The sequence below is a fragment of the Lampris incognitus genome, chromosome 14 (genome assembly GCF_029633865.1).
Source record: "Lampris incognitus isolate fLamInc1 chromosome 14, fLamInc1.hap2, whole genome shotgun sequence".
NCBI lineage: Eukaryota > Metazoa > Chordata > Actinopteri > Lampriformes > Lampridae > Lampris > Lampris incognitus.
In genome coordinates, this window is record NC_079224.1 from 11,415,794 (window position 1) to 11,443,600 (window position 27,807).

Below are 27,807 nucleotides of genomic sequence, written 5' to 3' on the forward strand. Positions count from 1 at the left end.
AGGAACAGGTGTGTGAGCGTCTTCTGTAAGGCAGACATTGTGGGGTGACTGTCGGGGGGGGGGGGGGGGGTTGAACACTTTGGCACGGCGCTGTATGCAAGCAGGGAGGAAGAGAGACTGCGTACCCCGCTGTACAGCGAGTGGCATATAAACAGCCAGTAAGAGGCGTAGTCTAACTCAGTGTTTCTCAACCGGGGGTCCGCGGACCCCTAGTGGTCCGTGTGTAATTGCAAGGGGTCCGTGAAAATTAAAAAAAAAAAAGATAATACCAATAATTGCACTAATACCAGTAGGACATTTAGAGTCTCGTGTTAAACACACACGCGCACGCACGCCTCGGGACAATTTAGTAGGGCCGATTCACCTGACCTACACGTCCCGGAGGTAACCCACGCAGACACGGGGAGAACATGCAGACTCCACACAGAGGACAACCCGGGACGACCCCCAAGGTTGGACAACCCCGGGGTTCGAGCCCAGGACCCTCTTGCTGTGAGGCGACCGTGTTAACCACTGCGCCGCCCCTAAATGTTGTCTTGTTCTATTTTATTGTACAGCACTTTGGTTAGGTCAATTTCAAGTCAAGTCAGTCTTATTTGTGTAGCCCAATATGACAAATCACAAGTCTGCCTCAGGGGGCTTTACAGCAACACAACATCCTGTCCCGAGACCCTCGCATCGGATAAGCAACAACTCCCTAAAAACCCCTTTAACAGGGAGAAAGAACAGGACGAAACCTCAGGGAGAGCAACAGAGGAGGGATCTCTCTCCCGAGACGGACAACCTGCAACGGATGTTGTGTTTACACAACTTACACAATGCAACAATTGAAAGAGGATAACACAATTATAATGGACTTATGAAATATATGAAGAATATGAGGAGGAGGATGCCAAGCAGTGTCCAGATGCCGTCGGAACAGCCTAGGACTTGAGCCACACGACCACCGTCACCATGGAGACCTGACAGGAGGACAGACTACACATGCACACGGGGGAGAGTCACATGACACCATTCACACACACAGAAGAGGAGAAGGGAGAAGACATCTTACAGAGAGAGACAAAAGACGTGAGAGAAGAGAACAGTTTGCAGTAATCAATACTCTATAATCTCGTCGGCAGAACAGGGCTTGGTAAATTCATCGAGACAGAAACCGACCCACCATGCAGTACAGGGGTGGGAAGCCGGATGTGGGTATGTGTCCATGGTCGCTGCACTAGCGCCTCAGTCGGGGCACCTGTTCGGGGGGGGGGGCTGGGGGGAATAGCGGGGTCCTCCCACGCGCTACATCCCCCTGGCGAAAATCCTCACTGTCGGGTGAAAAGAAGTGGCTGGTGACTCCACATGTATCAGATCGGCAGAGGGGGTGGAGCAGCAACCGGAATGGCTCGGAAGAGTGGGGTAACAGATACCCAGATACAATTGGGGATAAAAAGGGGGAAAATACAAAAAGCCAGGGGAGGGCGTTATATTTAACATGTTTAACTCTGATAGGGGGCAATGCCATCAAGGATCGTCCGACAGGTATTATTAAAATTATCCAATAAGTCTTTTTCAGAGAGATCCTTCTGGTTAAGGGTATTACTAGCCGGAGCTGATAAAAACTTAATTCTCAAACTACTAGCTTACTTGGAATTAAAAGAGCGGGAGGAGATACAGGTAGATGGCTTGTGAGCAGGGAGCTGGGTGTGAAAAATCACAGCTTTGTGATCACAGACATTAAAATCTAGCAGTTCAATATTATTAAGAGAAACATTATAAGACAACACCAGATCAAGAGTATGCCCCTTATTATGAGTTGTCTCCTTAACAGATTGTTCAAGATTAAAAGACTCAAAAGAGGTTAATAAAATCAGTGTTAACACAAGACGTGGAAGGGCAGCAAACATGTATATTAAAATCATCAAGGATAAGGACTGTCGTATTTGCCCATAATAAAGGAAAGAAGTTCAGAAAATTCTTGAATAAAACTAGTGTTAGTCTTAGGTGGTCTATAGATTAAAATACAGAGTATCGGATGGTGGCCATTTAAAAGAAAACCCAGAGATTCGAAAGAAGAAAAAGTATTAAGAGAGACAAGGGGGCGTTTGTCATTATTATTAAAAATAACAACTGGACAGCCTTGGTTGATTAAAATAGGAGTAATTGGGGCACATACAGCTGAGTATTAATTGCACAGCAATGGAAATGTACTCCATGACTGCATATAATTTGGCCAAGAGGCGAAATATAGAGAGAAAAGTAGAGGGCCAAGAATTGAGCCCTGAGGTATGCCATATTTAAAATCGGAGAATTTTGATGTAATATTATTATGGCAGACACACTGTGTTTTTTCAGATAAGTAGGACTTAGGCCAAGACAGAGCTAAGCCGGAGACACCAAAATTATAATTTATTCCATTTAATAATATATAGTGATCAATGGTGTCAAATGCTGAACTAAGGTCCAGCAGTAGAAGCACAGCGGTGGAATGAGAGTCCTTAACTAGTAGATCATTCACCACTCTGGTCAGAACAGTTTCACAGTGACAGGCCCTGAAAGCCGACTGAAAAGTTTAATATAGTGGATAGTTTTCTTCTATATTGGTTGAAAGTTGTTGATACACAACTCTTTCTACTACACTAGAAAAGTGTGGAAGATTAGAGACAGGTCGATAGTTATTAAGAGACCCCAGATTGAGGTGCGGTTTCTTAAGTAGAGGTTTAACCACAGCTCTTTCAAAACTGCTAGGAACAATGCCAGTAGGAAGTGATACATTAATGTTTTGCATTGTAGGTCCCAGGAAAGGCCAGAGATCTTTAAAAAGTGTTGCTGGTAGAGGGTCAAGTAGGGAAGTAGTTGGTTTAGAAGCTGACATGAGCTTAGTCAAAGTATCAAGAGATAATCTCAAAAGCTGTAATAACTGGAACTGTCAGTGGATAGATATGAATTTGGTAAATCAGGATCTGCAGGACTAGCTGAAGAACTAATTTTGTTTATCTCATCAACCTTATTGCAGAAAACGTCTAGAAACTCATGGACCCTGAATGGTGAGCAGCTAATAGAAGGCTGCTTTTTAGTAAATTTAGCTACAGGGTCAAAGGGAAATCTGAGATTATGTTTATTAATATTGATTATGCAAGAGAGGTACGCGCAGCTAAAGCACGCTTGTATTTCAATAAACACTCGTGCCAAGACAGTTAAAAAAAAACTTCCAATTTTGATTTTCGCCATTTATGTTCCAGTCTCCTGAAGGCCCACTTAAGAGCCCGTGTCTCATCGTTAAACAAGGGTGTAGGCTTCTTTAGTCACCTAGCTGTAGTAGTGAGAGGTGCAACTGAATTGAGGAGACTAGAGAGGGCCACATTTAAGTCACTAGTGACATTTTCATCAGTCGGTCTCTACGGTGAAAGGAGCCAAGACTTGAAGCTGCTGCTGGCCAAATGCAGCCACAGTGGATGGACCAACATGCTGAGTGATAATTACATCTGTGCCGACATTAACTTGACAGACCAATAATGCTTCAAATTTAATGAGAAAATGATCCGACACAGCAGATGTGGTTGGCAAGACAGTCAGATCAGAAGCAGCTATCCCTTTAGATAAAACCAAATCGAGGGTGTTACCACTGCAATGAGTCGACTCTTGAACAAAACTTGTTTTTAAATGTGCTTGTTTTTAAATGTGTTAACTTAACTCTGGCTGTGAGGCAATGCAACTGTGCTCAGACCTAGACACAGACACTGTAGATTATTGATGTCTTTTTAGGACTTTACACTCAATTTTGGATTCCTAATGCACTGATTTGAAAAAAAAAATCCCCGGAGATCTTGATTTTTTAAAAACACCTGGAACAATTTCTCAACCACCTCTCTCTCTCTCGGCAATTTTATTTGTATAGCCTATTATCACAAAATTACTCTCTCTCTCTCTCTCTGTTTGTTTAAACGTGTTCATCAGATGGGGGAGCCCAGTGCGGTGCTGCTGCTGGACTGTTGTTCTGACACCATGTCCGACCGCCTTCAGGGTCGTGATCGGTTCTCCTCGAGCTCCAGCTTCCATCTCGATGGAGACAGAGAAAGAAAGGGCATCCTCGATAGGAAGGCTGAGAGCTTCTGCAGTGACGTCCAGCCTGTGGTCACACACTATGAACGCCGGAGGCTTCTGCACAGGGTAAGGTTGTGTGTTAAGAGTCGTGTTGTGCAGTACCGATGCCTCGATAGACGGCAAATGCCAACAGCTTGTGAAAAGATGTGTTTAAACCAGCTTGCTTACACCTCCAGATTGACGCGGAGAGGTCACCAGAGGAGGTGTTTGTGGAGATCTGCCGATCCATAAACACATGTAAGGGGCTCTAGATGTGACGGAAACTCACCGCTGCACCCTGCTCGTCCCCAAGGACCAGCAACTTATGTGTGAAGAACTCCCTTTCTCTCTCAACCATTACTAGTCGGTCAATGGAGGCTCACGCCACACACATGCATAACCCTCGCACCATGCATCATACACAGATTGCTCGTTGAACTGCGGCCGGTCAAAATGCATGTCTCAATCTCTCAGTGTCTTCGAGCTCTAGTGGCAGACGTTGTCAACAAAACCTACTTCTGTTTGTGATGGCAAAGAAGCGGCACACACTCACGCACGGCTTTGTCCACTTGCATCATCTCTCTCTCTCTCATCTTGGTATTGGCCTGTCAAGGGTATATGCTGCCAACCGCCTGAACTCCCGGGTAAATAACTGTGCTGAGAAAATAGCAGGGCCTGCTGTGACTGGGAGCCGGTGCCGGGCTGCACGCCGAAACTCTTCAGAATGAATGTTCTGCTTTCCCCAAGGCAAAATAAGAGGGCTTCTGCCATGCTAAGAAAAAAAAAAGCAAAATGTCAAACAGTATGTGGGCAACAAGAGCACATGATGTGCGTTCACGCTCTCATTCACAGCACGCCGTCTATAGTAGTAAGCATGCAAGAATTACAATCAAGCTTACCGCCTTGTTGTGCATTATATGGAAAGAAGCATATAAACGTGTATATTATGGCTGTCTGCAAGCTTCTCTTATGGGACAATGTCAAATTTCAGTGCTTGTTTTAAGTTTGGATATTTAACAATCAATAAATATTGTTTGCTAAGTAGTGTTTTTTTGGAGTCTGTGCCCTGATGTGTCCTGTATGATCACAACTGATGTGACAGTGCCACCTGCTGGTGGCTTACTCACAACAACGGTAATGTTAAGTGATGGGGGGCTTCTGAAGCTGCAGGTAATAAACACCCACTCAAAAAAACAAACAACCACCAACTTGTTATTCGTTTCTTAATCTGCAAACCGATGTGATTCGGTGGACGTTGCCACACAGGCACCACATGAACCTCCGCATTCAGTGTACATCAGGGATAGGCAACGTGGTCCAGAACGGTCCGGTGTGGTGGGTGCAGGTCTTTGTTCCAACCAAGGAGTTACACACCTGAGTCTACAAATCAAGGTCCTTAGCAAAGACTATTGGTTGATCTATAGAATCAGGTGTGTGTGTGTAACTGCTTGGTTGGAACAAAGACCTGCACCCACACCGGACCTTTCTGGACCATGTTGCCTATCCCTGGTGTACACGGTTGGAACAGAGGCCCGCCACGGAACGCTCGCAGGCTGGTTTATTTTAAATTCCCAGAGGTAATCGACCATGTTGGAAGAGGCCCAGAGAAAGTGATGTCCACCCCTTCCTCTTGACTCAAGACTTCATTATTAAATCCTCACTTCCCCTTTACAGAACAACGCGGACGCGCCGCCACCGCACACATCAATTTCCTTGGGGTTCGTCATCACGGAGGCTATTTCATGACTACCTATGGTAACCAGTCTCCAGACAGCTCCCAGCAGGGTAGCCCTGTTACATGTCGCTGTTCTGGAGATGCTGATCCAAAGACGAGGACGCTCTGAAGTCTCTCAGTATACACAGCCGAGTACTCGCCATGCAGTGAGAAGGCAAGAATTTCCTTTTAGTCCAAGACAACAGGGACGCCCAAATAAGACTGATCATTTTACAAGATATTGTGCACACAATTTTTACACACCATCGTTTTTCATCACCGTCACGGTGTTGTAAACTTCTCAACATTACTGGAAAAGGAATACTACAGGAACCACAGGTTGTAGAAACACTAATTTCACATACTTTTATTTTCCACAGTTCTCCTCTAGCATCATTTTTTGTTTTGTTTTTTTTTAGTTTTTTTTTTTACATAAGAACAGACTGTTATACACAGATATTGAAGCTGGGTAAAGGGGGGGTGCGGAAGGGAGACAAAACAAAAACCATACAAAATGGTGTCTACTCAAGCACAACAAAATCTATGTGTATAAAATTGTGTGGACTCCTCCGCTGTTCAGAGGCAGCAACCACCGTCTTAATTCATCTTTTTTAAATAGATCAATAAAAATACTTCTTTTTTTTTCCTTATTTAACGGATTTCAAAGCAGACTGAAATTACGGAGGATCTAGATACATGATGAGCAGGTCAATTTAATGTAGTTCAATGGTGCCACACAGGGAGGGAGATGTGGGTAGGTTCAGAGGTCAACGGAACAAAAAAAATGGCACACAGCAACTAGCGCTTGCTGCCTTTCACCGTTTATTTGTATACTCCACACGGTCGATGACCGCACATTTGGTGAAAAGAAAAATCTTCTACACTTTTCCGTATGTCCGCAAGTCTTCCTTTGAAAACGTTTGCTCTCCATGCTGTAGTGCTTCTTTGTCAGAAACTAAAAAGGTTTAGTGGACAGGACGACGCAAAAAAACAAAAACAAAACAAAACAAAATAAACAACAAAAAAAAAACCATGACTGTGTGTGAGAGATGGCGAGAGATGTTGAGAGGTACGGGGTAGAGAGCAGCCTTGAGTGACAGTGGTAGGGTGGCCTCCGTGTAGACATTGTGCAGTCTGTTTTTAGATCGTCACATTGATGGACAAAGCTCCTGGGACTGGGACTTCCTACTGGGCTGGTGGCCAGAGATGCTAATTTGGGCGCTAGGATCCGTTGCCCGACCCCCACTATGTCACTCGTCAACCGCATATTTCCTCTCAGTGGACCCTCACCAGGGAGAGACCATTGGTCCTCCGGTCTTATGGCAGAAGGAGGAGGGGAACCGAGACAGACGTGGCCCCTTCTGGAGTCCCAGGACTCGGGAATGTCAGTGTGCCTTCTCATCTTGTTTTTAAAAATAGTGTATTACTTTTGTATGTTTTTTTTTTTAAATAGAGATCCATAGATTAACCCTGTCGATGTAGAGCAGGAGGACCCCCCCCCCCCCCAAACAATTCAACATGGAGGCCCTCACTTGAGTCAGGGTGGCCACTTACCAACAGCCCCTGACCACCAGCGCCGTGGTATGCTCTGAGGCCCCCGGGTGGGCTGTCTGTCTGTCTGTCTGTCTGTCTGCCTGTCTGCCTGCCTGCCTGCCTGCCTGCCTGCCTGCCTGCCTGCTGGCCTTCCTGCCTGGTGGCGGGTTAAGCGGGTATCTTGTACTTGGAGGATGGAGCCATGCACAGAGCGGCCTGTGGGATATGTGGAGAGAGCCTGGAGCTAGGGACGCCTGGGCCCCTGTCATCTGTTGGCAGGGAAGTAGTTGGGGTCCAGATAGTTGTAGCCTGCGCTCTGCGGCATACAGTAGTCCCTATCCAGGAAGGTGTCTGTCTGGTACACGGGTTCCAAGTGGTGGTCGGGTTTGTGCGTCTCCGTTTTTAACAAGCTGGTAGGAGAGGTAAGAAACAAAGGGAGTAAAGGTTTAATATGAGGAATGCAGCTTGGCGCTCATCAGTCATGCTGCATTTAAAGAGAGACTGACATGCCCTTTCTGAACACATTTTTTAACATTGGGAGTTTGAATCATAACCGAAAATAGGTGTGGTTTTATGAATTCAAAGCTATTGGCTACTGTCTTCCTGACATCACCACGCTACTGCTACTGCTCATACTGCTCATGTCCACCGACATGATAACTGACCGATAAACGTCAATTAATATCATAATTCTGTGAGTATTTTGACTTCAAAACTCAAAATCTGTTACAAACAACAATAACACACGGGTACGTGGATAGCAAGTTTTTATTTTAGGGTTTTAAACACGAGCGGTAGCGCGGTGACGTTTGACATGGATCCAGCTCTCATACGTAGTGTAGAGGGCTGTGTAACCCTATATGCAAATTGACTGGTGTCTACGTATCCACCGGCACAATTTGTCATTGGACACCATCTACAGTCAATCACAGATCTCTCTCGAGTGGCCGCAGACGCGCTGTTTCAGCCACTGAATTTCTCCGTGGTCACATTCCAACTCGGCACACAGCCTGTCAATAGGAATGTTCAGATTTTGATGTCAGTATCACTTTAAAGAAGAGATTATAGCGATGGCCACCTCAGAGCAGAGCAGTTAATGCATCTGCATGAAGGTCAGCCTTGAGCTTGTGCTCCGTCTGTACTTTTAGCAATCTGTACCAATTCTACACACATCCAACAAGTTTCACATGGCTCAAAATGTTTTAACTGATTCGGAGGGAGGAACAAAAAAGAATAGAAAAGGAAAAAAAAAACTGGGTGATGCAGTTCAGAAAAGCGACTGGCCTGCATAAAGACCTTCAGAAGCTTATTTGTTACGCTGCCACACAAATGCAAAATTCATTCAAAGAGACGTGTCAGCAGACACCTTGTTAGAGACGGCATCAACTTTTTAAAGCAACAATCTCGAAGATTCTCACTTAACTGAGAGTTTAACACCAGAACGACCGGGATTTCACTCCTACCTAAAACGACCACAGGCGGTCAACATGACTGCCGGTTTTTAAACTCTATATTCTGTCAAGATAAATACCCAGTTGAGATATTAATGCATTGCATATGTTAGTATGGCTGTTAGGAAACTAACTGACACCAAAATTAACATTTTAACAACTTTAATACTATTTTTCAAATTTAAAATGGCCGCTGTCCAACGCCTGTAAATACTGCAACGCCTCGGTGGTAGTCATGGTGCGTCCGTAACGGCGTCTGTAACCAGACATGTTGGAAATAATCAGAAATCAAGTTTAGACTATTTCTCTACACTGGAGGACACTAGTGGGTTTCTAGGACAGAGCGATGAACTTCACGAAGGAAATGATGCGACCAACACGCGTCATAAATTGTGACGTGACGCGCAAGATCACGCGCAAATTACGAGTGGTCATTTTGACAGCTCATGATCGTTTTAGGTAGATCTTATCAAAACATTTTTTTTGTGCAATTGATCTAAAACTAATTTTAATGCAAATATGTGCAGTTTTAGGAGCATTTAGGGAGCGGCAGGTCTGTATCTTTCTTTTCCACAAAGTTATCAAACTAGATGACTCGCCTGGTGACCACGGATGAACGCTCTCGCATTTGCATTGATACGGAGAAATACAAATGTGTGTCTGTGGCGACATTGCTGCTAAAAGTCCTGAGCACAGCACAGACAGTGAGGTGTTTTAATCACCCTGCAGCGATCGGTCCACCAGAGGTCAGGCAGAGCAAGCCCTCTGTGTTCTGCTGTTGTGACGGACAAACTCGCTGGTGGTTTCGAAATGACTCCTGGGAAGCGTACACCCAAAAAAGAACGCAAGCAGAATCTTTGAGACCGACACATTAGGTATCAGAAGAACCAGTGTCACAGAAGTATTTGCTGACAGACAGAGCTACGTGTCAGTAATGGATTTTAACATGAGGGTTTTCTCACCAGTCTGAGCAGTTGGAGCATAAGTCAACCGAGGTCTCCTGGGGACAATCCTGACAGTGCCACCTCACTCCCTGGATAGGCTCTGTGCCACACACGTCACACTACATACACACAGACACACACGCACAACCACAATTTTCAGTACCCAGCCGTGCACTGGCTTTGTTGTTGAACAATAATACACAACAGAATTGATGCAGTACAGACGGCGGGCTCATGTGCCGTCAGAACGATGCCGTTCTAAGTTCATACTGATGTCAACAAACTGTCTGTTTCCCCCGTGAGCCAGTTAGTCAAGCAGCACGTGTAAATAATGCAACAGCCATGGCTATCATAAGAACCAGTTCTGATTTGGGACCAGTTCCAAATGTCCAAAAGAGGGTATTCGCTAGTGTTGAAGCTGCTTTTCCAATCGGGAAACCAGTTTCAGTTGCATTTGCAGAACAAACAAAAGGATTTTGTCAACTGCCAGGACCTGCTGACCTCAAGTCTTGAGTTGCGTTGTGTGTCAACAAATCATGTTAACAACACAGCCGACCGCAGTAAAAATGCCCAAGTGTGGCATGAAGCATACACTGCGGCCGGGTTTAAATCTGATAGACTGCACCGTTTTCAAAGGCTCTCCCGGCCCAGGTCCTCATAACGCCCTAATTTACATTAACCGTTAGCACTGCGCACTCAGATACAACAACCCACAATGACAGACATCTAACTTTTTTTCATGGCAAGATAGAAAATGATGTGCAGTTCATCTCCACAGCGCTCCCTGGGTCAAATGCAGAGAATAAATTTCCCTAGTGGATTACAAAAGACTTCCTTCCTTCCTGGTAGGGGAAACTCCTTTCACTGTCGCAATGAGGGGTTCAAAATTATGGACAGAGACTGAATCTTCCTGAGAGGTGACAAAATTTGTCAAGGGTGTCCGGGTGGCGTAGCGGTCTATTGCGGTGCCTACCAACACGGGGATTGGCAGTTCAAATCCCCGTGTTACTTCCAGCTTGGTCGGGCATCCCTACATACACAATTGGCCATGTCTGTGGGTGGGAAGTCAGATATGGGTGTGTGTCCTGGTAACTGCCCTAGCGCCTCCTCTGGTCGGTCGAGGCGCCTGTTTAGGGGGAGGGGGGACTGAGGGAAATAGCATGAGCCTCCCACACGCTACTTCCCCCTGGCGAAACTCCTCACTGTCAGGTAAAAAGAAGCAGCTGGCGACTCCACGTGTATCGGAGGAGGCATGTGGTAGTCTGCAGCCCTCCCCGGATTGGCAAAGGGGGTGGAGCAGAGATTGGGAAAGCCCGGAAGAGTGGGGTAACTGGCCGGATAAAATTGGGGGTGGGGGGTGGGGTGGGGTGGTGGAAATTAAAAAAAAAATGTCACGAAGAGGTTGTGTTCCTTCTCAACTGTCGACTCTCCCTCATTTAGATACTCATCAAAATTAAAGGGGTAAAAGGGCAAGTCAATATGGGATGGGGCAGCCTGGCTCACTCGAATGATCCGGCAGCTTCCAGGCTTTCAATGAGTTGCTGTTGCACCTACTCATCATATCTTGTTTTAGATACTCTGAGGCAACCAGATATCCTCATAAACAGTCCTTGAGGCAACTTATAGAAATGCTTACTACCCTAGCTTGTTTACTGTTTCAACATTTGACAGTGGGACATCTAATGCCGCCCAATGACTGCTGGGATAGGCTCCAGTACCCCCGCAACCATGAGAGCAGGATAAGCGGCTTGGATAATGGATGGAAACAGATTCCTCAAAAGTGCAAACTCACTACTTCAACAACTTGTCACGCCAAAAAACTTGAATTTAAACAACACGAACTGAAACCTCTTGGTGAAGGTAGAGCGGGGTGAGCATCTGCACAAAAACCTGACTAACGTCTGATGTGAGGGCAGTCAGGTGAGAGCAGGTAAGGCAACATGGCCGTCCCATTCGCTAAAGCTAGCATGGTAAGCAAAATCAATCGGTTGGACTGGCGTTGGACTGGCGCTAGATCAGCTGGGGGAGCCTGGTCTGCTGCGTCTGGCGGGGCCCAGGGACCACGGCCCTGCCTGGAGCTGCGCCTGAAGAGGAAGCACCGAGGGCAGTCTGACAGGACGCGGAAGCAGGGCAGTCTAAGCTAACTGATAGCCCATGCAGACCGGCAGTTCTGACAGTCATCCTGGCGTTTGTTCTCGGACAGTGGTTTATTTATTTTTGTAGTTGGATATATGTGATCTTGTAGTTTTTGTATATGTGTTTTTGTCTTTGTGTTGCACTGCTGTGGGCTGGGGGAAACGAGATATAATTTCATTTCATGTATTTGCATACATGAAATGAAAAAAAAGTGTTCCTGAAAAGTCATTGCTGTGTGTGTGTACTTGTGGGCGTCACCTTGAAACCGAGGTGCTGCACCGCTCCCCTCTCCTCCTGGATCTCACGTATCTTCTGCTTCTTCAGCTGCTTCAGCTCCAAGAGCTCCTTGTACTCAGGCAGGTGCCTCAACTCAACCGGCACACCCTCGTCATCCTGGACACACACGCGCGGGTGCGCACGCGCGCGCGCGCACACACACACACACACACACAAAACAAGTTGGGGGATAAGTACGTCCAAGAATAATAAGAAAAAGAAAAAAAAAACACTTCAAGAAACTAGAACACACATTTACACACACACATATGTGAACACCGTTACAAACAAGAGAGACAGAAGACAGAGATCAGCGTCTCCATGCACGTGAGGCACACACACAGATAGACAAATGTATACATCATTTCAAAATGAGAATGTGTTCTGATGTGTCTCCTCTCCATATTGGCCATTCTTGACCCCAGTGTTCTGCCTTCGAGTCGGCCAGCAATCACTGGCTGAACTGTCCTCAGCCATATTTATCAGCTCCAGGGGGCGCTGTTCTGTGCCTGACCCTGTGTTTGGTCACATCCCTGTGGAAGTGGGCAAGCAATGAGAGTTACCCTCAGCAGTCAACGGGTTTGTCTTCCCCCATCTTCTGCATGACCCAGTGAAAGTCGCCAAAGTAAAGGATGAGCTGACAGAGCAAGAAAATAAATCCCGGCAGACTTCACTGCTAACGCCTCTGTTGACTGGGCTGCATACGAAAGTCCTGTTAACACGCTACAAGACCTGGTGGCCAACGCTCTCAGTGGGGGTCAGCTCCCCAGCTTTGCTTAAAAGGTTACTTGCCATCAGGGGCGGGGGGAGAGAAAATGTCAGCGCACCGATAATGGCTGTGATAGTGTCAGGAGTCACACAATTCAAATGGAAAGGTCAGGGTCGGGTCTGGGCTGGCCCGGCCCCTCGTCTGGCCATTTTCCCAAATGCACGCTGCCGTGTTTGAAAAGACAAAACAACAGGCATGATCAAGGCTCAACTGTTAGTTTTTCCTCCCTTGGTATTAGAGGGGGAGCGAGGATGCAGCGGGATGCTGACATAAGGTACAAGGCAGGGAGTTCTTCCTGGGCAGCACAGAAACAGGTGCTTACTTCCCCTCGTCTGAAACTGATTCAAATAAACTTGACGGGTATTAGACCGCCTCCTGTAGGCAGATTTCATGCAGGGTTCAGCAGGCCTCACCTGGCAGGTCAGAGCTACAGGAGGAGGAGATTTTGAAGAGGAGAGATAGTGAACGGCTGAATTAAAGCACCACAGGACAACGGGGCGCGTGAGAGCTCACGGACATAAAGAAACAGGACAAAAATATAACAATAATCCCCCAAAGCAGATGAATGGGATTTGGTTTGATGTACTTTATTAATCCCCGTGGGGAAACTCGTCTCTGCACTTAACCCATCCTAGCTGTGTAGCTTGGAGCAGCCGCTAGTGCAGTGCCTGGGGACCAGCTCCAGTTGGTCTTGCCATGCCTCGGTCAGGGGCACAGACAGGAGTATTAACCCTAATATGCATGTCTTTTTGATGGCGGGGGAAACCACAGCACCAGGAGAAAACCCACCGCAGACACGGGGAGAACATGCAAACTCCACACAGACGACGACCTCGGATGACCTCCCCCCAAAGGTTGGACAACCCCGGGGTTCGAACCAAGGATCTTCTTGCTGTGAGGCGACAGCGCTAACCACTGGGCCAGCCGTGCCAAATGGACAACAGCATGTCCACAAAGGCAGAAATCCAGCAGAAACAAGATAAAACTGGCCCAGAAATGCACATATCAGGGACACCCTCTCTTTCCTTAAAATCAACTGATCAGATGACTCAAGAAAATAAAAAGCTTGAGCCCTGACTTGTTTTTTCACCCATTAAATTAGTTTAAGCAGCACATAAAGGAAGAAAGGGGTTTAAAGGGATCTTTAAAACAACTGACAACTGAGATATGACTTGTGTATGTGAGGGTAAGTGAGCAAGAAAAAAGGATTTGTGTGCTTGAACAGGGTATAACGGTAGGTAGCAGGTGGGCGCCGGTTCATTTGTGTGACACTGCCGGGTTTATAATACTCGACGGTGTGCGTCTACAATCATCCACCCGCCGAAAGGACGTCAGGCTAACAAGAGGACCAGCCAGCGAAAACTGCTCATTTACAAAACACGTAAAAAGAGGCCGATACGAACTGTGCAAAAGCAACACACAGTTGACAGTTAATCAACCAACAGTCCAGTAAAACACTCGTGCCGTAGGACCAATAAAAGAACACATAACTCCCCGAACCTCAACACAAATGGGGTTTGGCAGCCGGTGATCTAAGAGAGGTATTTGGCAGAAGACAAATTCTGGTTGCATGGCAGTCAGCTAAAGAACGAAACATTGGACGCCGGATGAATAGAAAAAGATTATTTGGTTGGACAAATCCTGGTTCCTGCCGACAGGGAGGCTAAGCTATGGAGACACCCACGTAAATCTACATATCCATTGTGTGGCATGTCTACACAGCCAGTGGTGGTGCGGGTGCGGTGGTGTTCATGGCTCACATTGGACCACTTGATAAAAGGTGGAGCAACATTTGAACGCCACAGAATCACCCATCACTGCCACTCAGGTTCATCCTTCCACAGCAGCAGTGAGTTCAGTTAAAATGCTTTTTTTTCCCTGCAGAGTAACAGAATACATAAAACTTTATTGTCCAGTCAAGTTTGGAAACTTGTCTTGGCCTCACTTCAGGCACGATATCACAAAACAACTCCATCACATTTCACAACAATACACAGATTAAGCACCCATACACACTTCATGTAAAAACAGACTGATGGTGACAGGCACAAAGAACTTCTTAGATATGTCTTTAAACCATGGGCCTTCTTTTTTTTGTTGGAATCCCCCCCCCCCCCCAAATTTTCTCCTCAGTTGTACCCAGTCAATTACCCCACTCTTCCGAGCCATCCCGGTCACTGGCTCCACTCCCTCTGTCGAGCCAGGGAGGGCTGCAGACTACCACATGGCTCCTTTGATACATGTGGAGTTGCCAACCACTTCTTTTCGCCTGACAGTGAGGAGTTTCGCCAGGGGGACGTAGCGCATGGGAGGATCACACTATTCTCCCCAGTCCCCCCCCCCCCCAAACAGGCGCCCCGACCGACGAGAGGAGGCGCTAGTGCAGCGACCAGGACACATACCCACATCCGGCTTCCCAACCACAGACATGGCCAATTGTGTCTGTAGGGATGCCTGACCAAGCCGGAGGTAACACGGGGATTTGAACCGCCGATCCCTGTGTTGGTAGGCAACAGAACAGACCGCTACGCTACCCAGACGCCCCGACCATGGGCCTTCTAAAGCTCTGCCAAGAGAGGAGTATCTCAAATGGAGTGACCAGGATCATGGACTATGGCCAGAGCTTTCCAGCATACAGCAAAATTGTATAAGACATCCAGCTGTCTTCCTATTAACAGCCAGCTGTGTAATGACCCTGGCCAACTGAGGCTTAATCTTTGCATCCAGCTGTCCATACCACGTTATAATACTGAACACGAAGATGTTCTCAACAAGGCTGACATGGACCACCTCCATCTTCCTAAAACAGACTCTGGTTGGCCTTCTCATGAATACAGTTACTGCTGTCTGTGAAGCTCAACATGTCAACAATACATATCCCTAAATATTTAACACATTATACAATTTCAACTGACAGTCCAAGGGGTCACCACTTTTAAGAAATAATTTCTTGACTTTGTCAACATTAAATAAAATAAAGCGTGGCAGAGAGAGAGAGTGGGGACCCAATCAAAGTTAAGTGTGGTCTTTGTAAAACCACTGTGAGGAAAACTGTTTGTCCAGGAATGGCTACAAAAATATGACATTACAGCTTAATGCAGTGGGTTACCCAGTCACAAGATCTCAAAGCAACAGAACATTTGTGGGTTGAGCTGGAATGAGCGATGCAGAGCAGAGGTCCAGTACCAGCCAACTCAACATAACTGCGGGAAGTGCTGCAGATAGCATGAGCCGGTTAGCCTAAAACTTTTGAGGCTTTACTGCGGACAAGAAGGGGAGGCAACCCAATTTTATAATACTGGGATGCACCCTTACATTTTTGCAGACTCAGAATATATAATAAACAGTTAGAGAGAAAGCAAAAACAGAGCTATTTAGAAACTGTATGAAAACGAGCGTCTTGAGAACTAAGGTTCACTTTTTTTAATCCATCTATCCATCTGAAACTTATTCATAAAGTAAGACAGCAAACTTTCCTACCCGACGCCCTACTTCACAGTCATACCTGTGGGCTTTCCAGTACAAACACAGCTCGCCACTATTGGTCACCTCACAGCTCTGTTGGAGCATTTGGTGAAGTACCTTGCTCAAGGGCACTGACAGTTCTTGGACAGAGATGGCTAGCATTCTTCATTTACTATTCTCAATGAGATTTTCTCAGCCTAAGGTAGCATAAATAAACCTTCAGTGTAAAACTATCGAGCGAGAAATGTCTCAAAATTATTTGTAAATGCACATAACATGATCCAAAATATTCCACGATTTACAAAATGTGTTTTCCTATCCACTATCCACAAACACAAAATTCCTTACTTGTGACTTTGTAAGCTGGCATTTACATAAACGTGCTATGATTTGTACAAACAGATCTCTATTTGTAAAGAATTCATTTGTAATTGGTAAAAACACTTTGGCATTTGTGGATCAGCCAATACATGCATTCATCCCTTCTTCCAATGACGTAATTTTGAGACATTCTTTTCGCTCTTTTAAGGTCCACCCACAAATAGATCTTGATCCACACACACAAAAGAGCCCCACCTTTCGACAACATCCACTAGGCGGCAGTGTTGTACAAATCATAGCACATTTATTTAAATGCCAAGTTACAAGTCAGGAGTAAGGAATTTTGTGTTTGTGGATAGCAAAACACATTTGTAAATTGTGGAATATTTGTGGATCATGCTTTGTGTATTTACAAATAATTTTGAGACACTTCAATCTCGATATTGAACTGGCAGTCTATCAACAACTGAAACAACTGGGAAAATAGAACAACTGAGTCAAAAGTGATCAGGTCACAACATCTATCCATCCACCTTTTGTTGCATGGGCTAAAATTACCAGGACCCCAACTACATTTCGACATTCTGAAACTGGGCCTTTCTTTACTTTGCATGCTTGGAAACATTTACTCTTGAGAAAACCTTCTCTGCAAACATGAAGAACGTTCTCTACGGGGACACAGATTTTGACATGGGAATCGACTCTGATAATCAGCAAGAGTATATCAAAGAGAGAGGAGCTGTGACTGACCGAGTCATCAGCAGAGGGATCCTGCACGCCACTGTAGTAGGCCGAGCGATCTTCATCATCATCATCCATGTAGACCGGAGGTTCGTAGGAGGCCAGGAAGGTGGATGGCCTGTACAGATGCTTGTTGAGGTGGTGCTGACGCTTGCTGGATGCCTGGGGAACCAACCAGGACAAAATTGATGTTAAAATGTAGGCAGACAACAGCTCCTTAACTTCTGGGAATTTCCTGTCATATTTTAAGCCTGCTGTGGGGCTCAGCCCTAACTCAAGAAACTTCGCCTAGATTCTCTAACCCTGAATAACTATAGGCCTTTTTCTAAACTACCTTTTCTTTTAGAAGTCTTGGAGAAAGTGTTTTTTTTTTTCTCAGCTCAAAGACCATGTTGCCGAGAACAGCATTTTCGATAAATTTCAATCAGATGTTAGGGCCCTTCACAGCGCTGAAACAGCTCTTCAGAAGGTCACTAATGACATTCTGTTGGCAACTGGTGCCGACAACTATTCAATTCAGGTCATTTTAGACCTGATGCAGCCTTCCATAGTGTGTACCATTCAATTTTACTTGATTGCCTTAAAAGTGGGTTGGTGTTTCAGACACTGCGCTCTAATGGTTCTGCTCCTGCCTCTCGCACTTGTCTACAGTTATTGGAAATTCTTCTCCTCAGCACACTCATCCTGTTGAATTCCTCAAGGCTCAATTCTCAATCCATTTCTTTTCTCTCTGTACATGCTGGTCATGTGACGAGCGAACAATGTGTTCCGTCATTTTTATGCTGAGGACACAAAGTTGCACATGCCTTTCAAATTCAGCAGCCCTGACCGCTTAGCCAAACTTCCCCAAACTTCCTGTAACCACATGTGGCCATGTGTTTACAGCATACACGACATGGCCACATGGTCGCAACCATCACTGGTTCGATTCCAGTCTGCGACCTTTGTTGCATGTCATACCCCCTTTCTCTCTCCAATTTTCCTGTCCAATTTTCCTGTCACTCTCGTCAAATAAAAAGGTAAAAAATGCCCTCTCTCAAAAAAACAAAAACAAAACACAACTTCCTCTTATTAAATGATGAACCAGAGATCATTGCTTTTAGGCTTCCAGGAGCACACCAGCTTATTAGGGATAATCTTGGCAGTTTGGCTTATTCCATTTAACCTGTCGCCAGAAGTCTGAGGTTTTTATTTGATTTTGATTTTAGCTTTAATGGACAAGTCAAGAAAGTACTACAGTGCCTTTATGCATGCTCAGTGATCCAGGTAAGAAAATCAAAGAAAGGCGAATCAGTTCATCTGGACACAACGTTTATTGAGAGAAACGTTTCATCACTCATCTAAGTGACCTCTTCAGTCTCAACTGACTGCAGGTATCCCCACCCTCTCAGTAAGGACAATAACATCATCATCCTTCTGGCAGACAAAGGCAGACGCACTGTTGTATTGGACCAGACAGACTATCCTGAGAAAGTTATGACGTTACTTAGCAACATGAATACTTATGAGCTCCTGAAATGAGATCCAGGTAGCGGTTACAAGATAGATTGTCTGAAGCTGTTAGAACAGGACAATGCTATTGACAGAATTTTGTACCAGATTAGACCCAGGGGAAGCTACACCTAGTCTGTATGGTTTACCTAAGATACATAAACAGGATGTGCCATTATGGCCTATTGTTAGTATGATTAACTTAGTGACCTATAACATCTCTAAGTTTCTTGGATCTATTCTTAACCTGTTGGTAGGCAGTAATGAACATCACATTCAGAACACTATGTATTTTGTGGATAAGGTGAGGGACATCATTATGGAGGAGGATGAAAAAATGGTCTCTTATGATGTAAAGTCTCTCTTCACGTGCGTTCCTATTGATGAAGCAGTGGAGGTAATTCGTATGAAATTACAAAACAACCCCACACTTAGCAACAGGACTACCCTTAACCCTGACCAAGTGTGTCTGCTCCTGAAGCTGTGTCTTCAGTCCACGTACTTCACATACAGGGGGGCAGTACTACAGGCAGAGGCACGGGTGTGCCATTGGTTCCTCAGTCTCGCCTATAATGGCCAACTTGTACAAAGAGGAAGTGGAAAAAGGGCTATGATTAGGGCCCTACCAAATTCACGGCCGTGAAAATCGCGTCACGGACCGTGAAATCAGCCTCTTCCCGTGTAATTGACCATTTGCCGTGAAATGCAGTGAAATGCAGAATTTAAGTGCGCAACCAGTTTGAGAAAATACTGTGCTGACATGATTGACATTTTGGATGCGCGAATAAAAGCATTCACGTGTCTAAGACATTGATTGGTTAAATGAGCATCCGGGGTGGTCGCAATGATCATTGTTGTTACTAGCATAGTTTGAGTTAGCTGTCGCCAGCATGTTAGCTTAGGCCCTAACGTACTGAAGATGTCGAAATCTAAAGCCTCAAAAAACACGACTGCAGACGACAGAGTAATTGAGTTTGGAAAACATATTTTACACGCTGATGGCGGGAAATTATTTTGTAGGAGTTGTAATATCTAGTTAGATCACAGTCGACGAGCAACGATTCAGCGTCACTTGGAAAGTGAAACAAAAAGAGGGCTGCCGAAAAAGAACCACAAGGTCGTTCGGAGACGAGTCAAACGAGAACATTACGCAAAGTAGATTTAAACAACCAGCGGCCGAATTCCTGAAAGCAGTGCGCATTTTTGACCCTGCACAAATACTTATTTTGACGGTGGATTTAAACTCACTCAGCACGGACATTCCTGGATTTGACAAAAACTGTAGGCTGGAATTGCCGAACTACAAACACATCGCACAAGAGGTGGACACAACTTTACTAGCGCTAGCTTTTTGGAAATCCTCCGAATCTAGGCTACCACACCTTGCTAAAGTAGCGTGGCGCTGTCTGTCAATCCCGACGAACTCTTTGGACGCGGAGAGGGCCGTGTCAAAACATGGACAAGTATTTTCATCGCAGAGACAGAGCATGAAGCCAAGCACCATCGCAGGATGCTCAATGCTTACATTAAACCACCAGTACGGTTATGCTGTGTACAGTAGGCTGGGCTATTCAGGCCCTGTGTGAATAAAAAGTGTAATTTAATAATTGCCGTGAAATGTCGCATTTTTCTTATAGATTCCGTGAAATCTGTGATTTTCGAGAAACTAGGTCCGTGAAATTGAGCGAAATGTACCGTGAATTTGGTAGGGCCCTAGCTATGATGTCCAATCCAGGGACATCACATAGCCATTGGTTCAGATTTGTGGACGACACCTGGGTTAAAATGAAATCTTAGGACGTACCACATTTCACCGACCACATTAATTCTGGACAACCACATCAAGTTCACCAGGGAGGATGTGAAAAATGACAGGTTAGCCTTCTTGGACTGTGAAATCGCAACTGTTGAGGGGGACATTTGATTGCTGATGTTTACTGTAAACCAACATATACTAATCAGTACTTAAGGTTTGACTCTCATCATCCACTGGAGCACAAACTAGGAGTCATCGGGACACTGTACCACCAAGCTGACAATGTCCCCACTGACATAGCGGCCGGGGAAGGGGAGAAATCCCACATTAAACATGCCCTGGTTAAGTGTGGTTATCCTAACTGAGCATTTGTCAAAGCCAGGAAGACACCCAAACAGTGTACCAGCTGATCGAAGAAAGGAGGAGGACAACAGCTGCCTAAGCGTAAACCAGTTGTGAGTCCGTATGTGGCAGGAGTGTCAGAAAAGTTGAGATGTGTATTTTCCAAATACAGCATTCAAACTCCAAAATATGCTGCACCAGAAATTGGTCCATCCCAAGAATCGGCTCTCCCGGCACAAACGGCAATATAGTGTATGCTGTTAAATGCCAGGAGGATTGCCATGACATACACTACCGTTCAAAAGTTTGGGATCACCCAAACAATTTTGTGTTTTCCATGAAAAGTCACACTTATTCACCACCATATGTTGCGAAATGAATAGAAAATAGAGTCAAGACATTGACAAGGTTAGAAATAATGATTTGTATTTGAAATAAGATTTTTTTTACATCAAACTTTGCTTTCGTCAAAGAATCCTCCATTTGCAGCAATTACAGCATTGCAGACCTTTGGCATTCTAGCTGTTAATTTGTTGAGGTAATCTGGAGAAATTGCACCCCACGCTTCCAGAAGCAGCTCCCACAAGTTGGATTGGTTGGATGGGCACTTCTTTGAGCAGATTGAGTTTCTGGAGCATCACATTTGTGGGGTCAATTAAACGCTCAAAATGGCCAGAAAAAGAGAACTTTCATCTGAAACTCGACAGTCTATTCTTGTTCTTAGAAATGAAGGCTATTCCATGCAAGAAATTGCTAAGAAATTGAAGATTTCCTACACCGGTGTGTACTACTCCCTTCAGAGGACAGCACAAACAGGCTCTAACAGGTACTATTTAATGAAGATGCCAGTTGGGGACCTGTGAGGCGTCTGTTTCTCAAACTAGGGACTCTAATGTACTTATCTTCTTGCTCAGTTGTGCAACGCGGCCTCCCACTTCTTTTTCTACTCTGGTTAGAGCCTGTTTGTGCTGTCCTCTGAAGGGAGTAGTACACACCGGTGTAGGAAATCTTCAATTTCTTAGCAATTTCTCGCATGGAATAGCCTTCATTTCTAAGAACAAGAATAGACTGTCGAGTTTCAGATGAAAGTTCTCTTTTTCTGGCCATTTTGAGCGTTTAATTGACCCCACAAATGTGATGCTCCAGAAACTCAATCTGCTCAAAGAAGTGCCCATCCAACCAATCCAACTTGTGGGAGCTGCTTCTGGAAGCGTGGGGTGCAATTTCTCCAGATTACCTCAACAAATTAACAGCTAGAATGCCAAAGGTCTGCAATGCTGTAATTGCTGCAAATGGAGGATTCTTTGACGAAAGCAAAGTTTGATGTAAAAAAAATCTTATTTCAAATACAAATCATTATTTCTAACCTTGTCAATGTCTTGACTCTATTTTCTATTCATTTCACAACATATGGTGGTGAATAAGTGTGACTTTTCATGGAAAACACAAAATTGTTTGGGTGATCCCAAACTTTTGAACGGTAGTGTATATATTGGGGAAACTTAACAGACGCTGGCCAAGAGGATGACACGACACAGGAGAGTGAACACGTCAGGCCAAGACTCCACAGTCTACATCCATCTACAGGCCAGTGGCCACTTTTTCAAGGATGAGGATGTACACATCCTTGACAGGGAGGAACGCTGGTTTGAATGGGAAGTCAAAGAGGCCATCTATGTAAAGAGGGAACGACCATCCCTGAACCGAAGGGGGAGGGGGCTAAGAATACATCTGTTGCCATCTTACAATACTGTGATTGCAAACATCCCCAAATCTTCTGCGAGTAGTACACATGGCCATCGACACTTTAGTTAAAGGTCACACCTATTTGCATATGAAACTGATCCTTGGTTTCGGTCGTTATGCCACTGTATTGTTTATAAGGGTGGGAACACCTGCAGTCTGTTTAAGTCAAGTCAATTCTATTTGTATAGCCCAAATCACAAATTTACAAATGGTTTAGACTGAAGCGGTCACTTATGCCCCTTTTCCACTACATGGTACTGGCTCAACCTGACTCGACTCACTTCTGTGTCGTTTTCCATTACTGTAACAGTACCCCCTCAGTGTAGTTGGATTTTCAACTCTCCGTTTTTATTCCATTTCAAAATGTACTTTTAAGATAACTCCACTTCGGTATTTATAAATGCCGGGTGATATCCCCATGCGCGCGTTGATGACGCAGTGACACATTTCTCTGACCAATCAGAAGCCTGCATTGATTCTGGTACCCGCTCCAGTTTTTTTGGACCCTTGACAAAAGTGGTACCAGAAAAGTGGTAACAGTTACCAAAATGCTGGTACTTTCCAGTAATGGAAAAGGAAAAAAGGGCGAGTCGAGTTGAGCCGGTACCATGTAGTGGAAAAGGGGCATTAGATGAGTGATGAAACGTTTCTGTCAATAAACCTTGTGTCCAGATGAACTGATTCAACTTTCTTTGAAACTGATCGTTGGTTTCAGTCGTTATGCCACTGTATTGTTTATAAGGGTGGGGATACCTGCAGTCAGTTGAGACTGAAGAGGTCACTTAGATGAGTGATGAAACGTTTCTCTCTCAATAAACATGTCCAGATGAACTGATTCAACTGTCTCTGAAAGTAGTACAGTCTTGAGTTGAGAAACATCTCCAAAATCAGGCCATCTATTAATCTTGAGAAAGGTATCTCTGCTTTTATCTTTTACCAGTCAAGAAACATCTCCAAAATCAGGCCATCTATTGAGCTAGTGATCTTGAGGAAGTTATCAATGCTTTTATCTCTTCCTGTCTATTGCAAATCATTATACTCCTCTCTCAACCAAAAGTCCATCTCCCACCTACTAACATTAGAGAACACAGCAGCCAGACTTAACCAGAATAAAGAAATATGATCACATCAGTACAATCCTTGTCACAGCATCCAGAATTCAAGTCCAACTTGGGACCTTTACTGCATGCCATCCCCCTGCCCTCTTAGCCATGTTTTTTCTGTCTCTCTCCACTAGCCTATCAATAATAATAGGCTTAGAAATGCAAAAAAAAAAAAAAAATAGACATTAAGATTTTACAAATTACTTCCAAGGCACACATAGGTCTGGTTCCTGCCTAAATTGTTTACCTGTTAACCTTACACGTGCCAGAGCACAACTTGAGATCCTCAGAGCTTTCTGGTTGATCCAACATTTAGACTGACAACAAAAGGAGACCCAGCCTTTGCTTTGAGGGCTCCTAGTCTTTGGAACAACTTGTCAGAGGTGAGACTTGCAAAATCAAGTGCTATTTATTCACTTCTCAAAACTCACCTTTTCAAAACTGCTTTTATTAATTGATTATTTGCGCTTCCAATATTTATTCATTGCGTTTCTTTTTTAGTTTGCAGAAAGTTGAATCAGTTCATCTGGACACAACGTTTATTGAGAGAGAAACGTTTCATCACTCATCTAAGTGACCCCTTCAGTATCCCCATCCTTATAAACGATACAGTGGCATAACGACCGAAACCAATGATCGGTTTCATATGCAAATTGCCATGAGCATTAACTAGAGTTTCAATGGCCATGTGAACTATTCACAGAGGATTTGGGAATTGTTGCAATCACAGCATTGTAAGATGGCGACAGATGTACTCTTAGCCCCCCCCCCCCCCCCCCAGCTCAGGGATAGTCATTCCCTTTTCACACAGATGGCCTTTTTGACTCCCCGTTCAAACCAGCGTTCCTCTCTATCAAGGATGTGCACATCCTCATCCTTGGAAGAGTGGCCATTGGCCTGTAGATGGGTGTAGACTGGAGTCCTGGCCTGACGTATTAGCTCTTCTGTGTTGTGTCATCCTCTTGGCCAGTGTCTGTTTGGTTTCCCTGATGTACAAGTCATGGCAATACTCCTGAGATTTAACAGCGTACACTATATTGCTGTTTGTGCCGGGGGACCCGATCCTTGGGGTGGACTAATTTCTGGTGCAGCGTGTTTTGGGGTTTGAAAGCAGCTGAGACGCGGTGTTTGGAAAAGGCGCGTCTCAACTTTTCCGAAACTCGACCAATATGGAACCAACACCGGTTTACACTTGGGCAGCTGTTGTCCTCCTCTTCTCGATCACAGCGTTGTAAAATGGTGACAGGGGTACATCTGTCACCATCGTACAATGCTGTGATTGCAACCATTCTCAAATCCTCTGTGAATAGCCAACTTTGCCATTGAAACTCTTGTTAATGCTCACGGCAATTTGCATATGAAACTGATCATTGTTTTTGGCCACCCCCCCCTTTCTTCTACATGGTGATGGTGGTCGCGTGGCTCGGGTCCTGGGCTGTTACGGTGGCATTTGGACACTGCTTGACATCCTCCTCATCATATTCTTCATATATTTTATGATTCCATTATAATTCTGTTATCCTCTTTCAATTGTTGTATTGTGTAAATTGTGTAAACACAACATCCATTGCACGTTGTCCATCTTCGGAGAGAGATCCCTCCTCTGTTGCTCTCCCTGAGGTTTCTTCCTATTTTTTCTCCCTGTTAAAGGGTTTTTTTAGGGAGCTGTTCCTTATCTGATGCGAGGGTCTAAGAACAGGGTGTTGTGTTGCTGTAAAGCCCCTTGGGGCAAATTTCTAATTTGTGATATTCATCATCATCATCAGTTCCATAACCTCTTTTGAGGTCGTAGGGGCACAGCTGATGTTTCAGCAGGTTGAGTCACCATTGTGTTTCAGTAGGGGGGGGTACCTTGTGGTCTTCATCTCCTCTCCAGGTATGGCTGGACACTGGTTCACAGAGGGACTCATCCACCCTTTGAAAGGTTTTGTTTTTAGTCCTGCTGGGTGTCCACACACCCTCCACACAACAACTCAAGGGTCGAAGTGGGGGTGGCGGTTTAGTCGCCGACGACCCGACGGTTGCAGTTTAACGTCATACCTGATTTTGGGCTACACAAATAAAATTGATTTGACTTTTTATGCCGCTGTATTGTGTATAAGGGTGGGGATACTACAGGTATACAGGTATTGAGACTGAAGAGGTCACTTAGATGAGTGGTGAAACGTTTCCCTCTCAATGAATGTTGTGTCCGGATGAACTGATTCAACTGCTGTGATTGTCTTACATGGATTATTTAGCATGCATAAAGGCTTCTTTAGTGTGTTTGCACTGTACACTCTATATTGTTATATCATGCTTCTCCTGTGTTTTAATAGTTACACATTGTAACCTTGTTTTTGAAAAGTGCTATGGAAACTAAGTTATTATTATCATTATTACCTATAAATTTCTAACTGCATTCTTTATAAACTTGTGCATTACCATTATCTTTCTTATATTTTTTATGAACATTTTTACCAGAACAACAGCTGAGAGTGAGAAGGATAAAAGCAAATGAACACTGAAGCGTTCCTCACGGGACTGAAAGACTTAATATACTAGACAACTGATTTTGAAGACATGCAACAATTCCCAATGTAGTATATGGATTTGTAAAATTGTAAGGTTTCACTACCTTTTTAGAGTAGATGCACAAGTTGGGTGTCCTCCCAGGCACAGGGATACCAGCTTTAGTCAGTTTGATGAAGTACTTTTGAACCCTGCTGGCAACCTGAAATATTTAAAGAGAAAAACATCCAAGTTAATGATTTCCAACAGAGGACCATATGTGGGCCATTCAGGTACTGAGCTACAGCTAACACACATCACAAAGGTTATTATTACTCACCATTTTACACTGTTGACAGTGGTAACAGTAAGATTTGCATAAACTGACTTTACATCAGTACATTCTAACAAAAGCACAGCTTGCTTTGTGAAAATCTTGTTTAAATAACCTACAATCTAATCAAATTCAGTGTGCTCTTGTAATCTTGTTTGTCTTCCTCATTTTTCCCTTCTTTTCATTGGGTGAGTTTTTTTTAGTTTTTTTTTTTTTGATAAGAGCCTTATTTTTCACCTTAGCATTATCATAATAGCACCACCATTATGCATCACGAGGCATAATTAGGTCAGTCAATGCGCTACACCAGGGGTCTCCAACTCAAATTACCCGGGGGCCACTGACCTTCCTATCTTTTGTAAGGGGGCAACTTCATGGATGGAAAAAAATAAAAAAATGTCCCGTACTTTTATTGGTAGCTATTGCTTGCTACCAGAAACCTGGCTTGGCTTCTGCTCAGACAGCCGAGCCACATTTGGTCTGTGGGAGTTGGCTATGGAAACCCTCAGTAATGCCTGAAGATGGGCTTCGGTCAGTCTGCACCTGTATTTTTACTTATTAAAGTTCATGGTGCAGAAAAAACTTTTCACATAGATATGTGCTCCCAAAAAGACACACGACCCGCTTGAAATTTTTGGACAGCTCTGGGAAAAACGGGGGCAATATTTTACAAAATTGGCCAACCATGTCTTTTCTCTTTCTCTCTGAATCTGGCTTTGGGCTCAGTATTGCACTGCAGGTCAATAAGCACAATTTGTAGCACACTTGGGGAACAGTCCACATCAAAGGAAAAGGGGTCTGCACACATCTGGAAGGTGGCACCGTGTGTCTTAAAGAAGTCAGCAAGCCGCGAGTCAAATTCCTGCTGTTAGCTTTTCAATAGCAGCAACATATGTTCCACCACTCAATACAAAGCCCTCCTCCATAATAGACTTGCATGCTGGGAAATGGCTGAGATTTGTATCTGTGAGTTGTGTTTTCCTTAATCTGAGTTTTATGGAGAATGCTTTGACATTGTCAAAAGCAACAATAACAAGCTGCCCTGGGCCCTGAAGCATCAGATTAAGACCGTTCAGCCTGTGTGATGCCAACTATGAATGCTAGGTCCATAACCCATTTAGGATCCT

General features: G+C 44.7%; 2 protein-coding genes across 3 annotated transcripts in view; one reads left to right on the top strand and one right to left on the bottom strand.

Moving 5' to 3' along the window:
- Window positions 1-5,218, top strand: part of ak5 (adenylate kinase 5) — a 135,021-nt gene extending 129,803 nt beyond the window's left edge. The window contains exons 13-14 of the mRNA XM_056293301.1: window positions 3,943-4,155; window positions 4,266-5,218. Of these exons, the coding sequence (XP_056149276.1) occupies window positions 3,943-4,155; window positions 4,266-4,340 (288 nt within the window). The 3' untranslated portion in view covers window positions 4,341-5,218. The remainder of the gene's footprint in view (window positions 1-3,942; window positions 4,156-4,265) is intronic.
- A 914-nt stretch (window positions 5,219-6,132) lies between these two features.
- Window positions 6,133-27,807, bottom strand: part of zzz3 (zinc finger, ZZ-type containing 3) — a 39,376-nt gene continuing 17,701 nt past the window's right edge. For both annotated transcript variants that reach the window (XM_056292543.1, XM_056292542.1), the window contains exons 8-12: window positions 26,474-26,569; window positions 17,428-17,580; window positions 12,105-12,239; window positions 9,729-9,829; window positions 6,133-7,725 (exon numbers count right to left, since the gene is read on the bottom strand). In XM_056292543.1, the coding sequence (XP_056148518.1) occupies window positions 7,581-7,725; window positions 9,729-9,829; window positions 12,105-12,239; window positions 17,428-17,580; window positions 26,474-26,569 (630 nt within the window). In that variant the 3' untranslated portion in view covers window positions 6,133-7,580. The remainder of the gene's footprint in view (window positions 7,726-9,728; window positions 9,830-12,104; window positions 12,240-17,427; window positions 17,581-26,473; window positions 26,570-27,807) is intronic.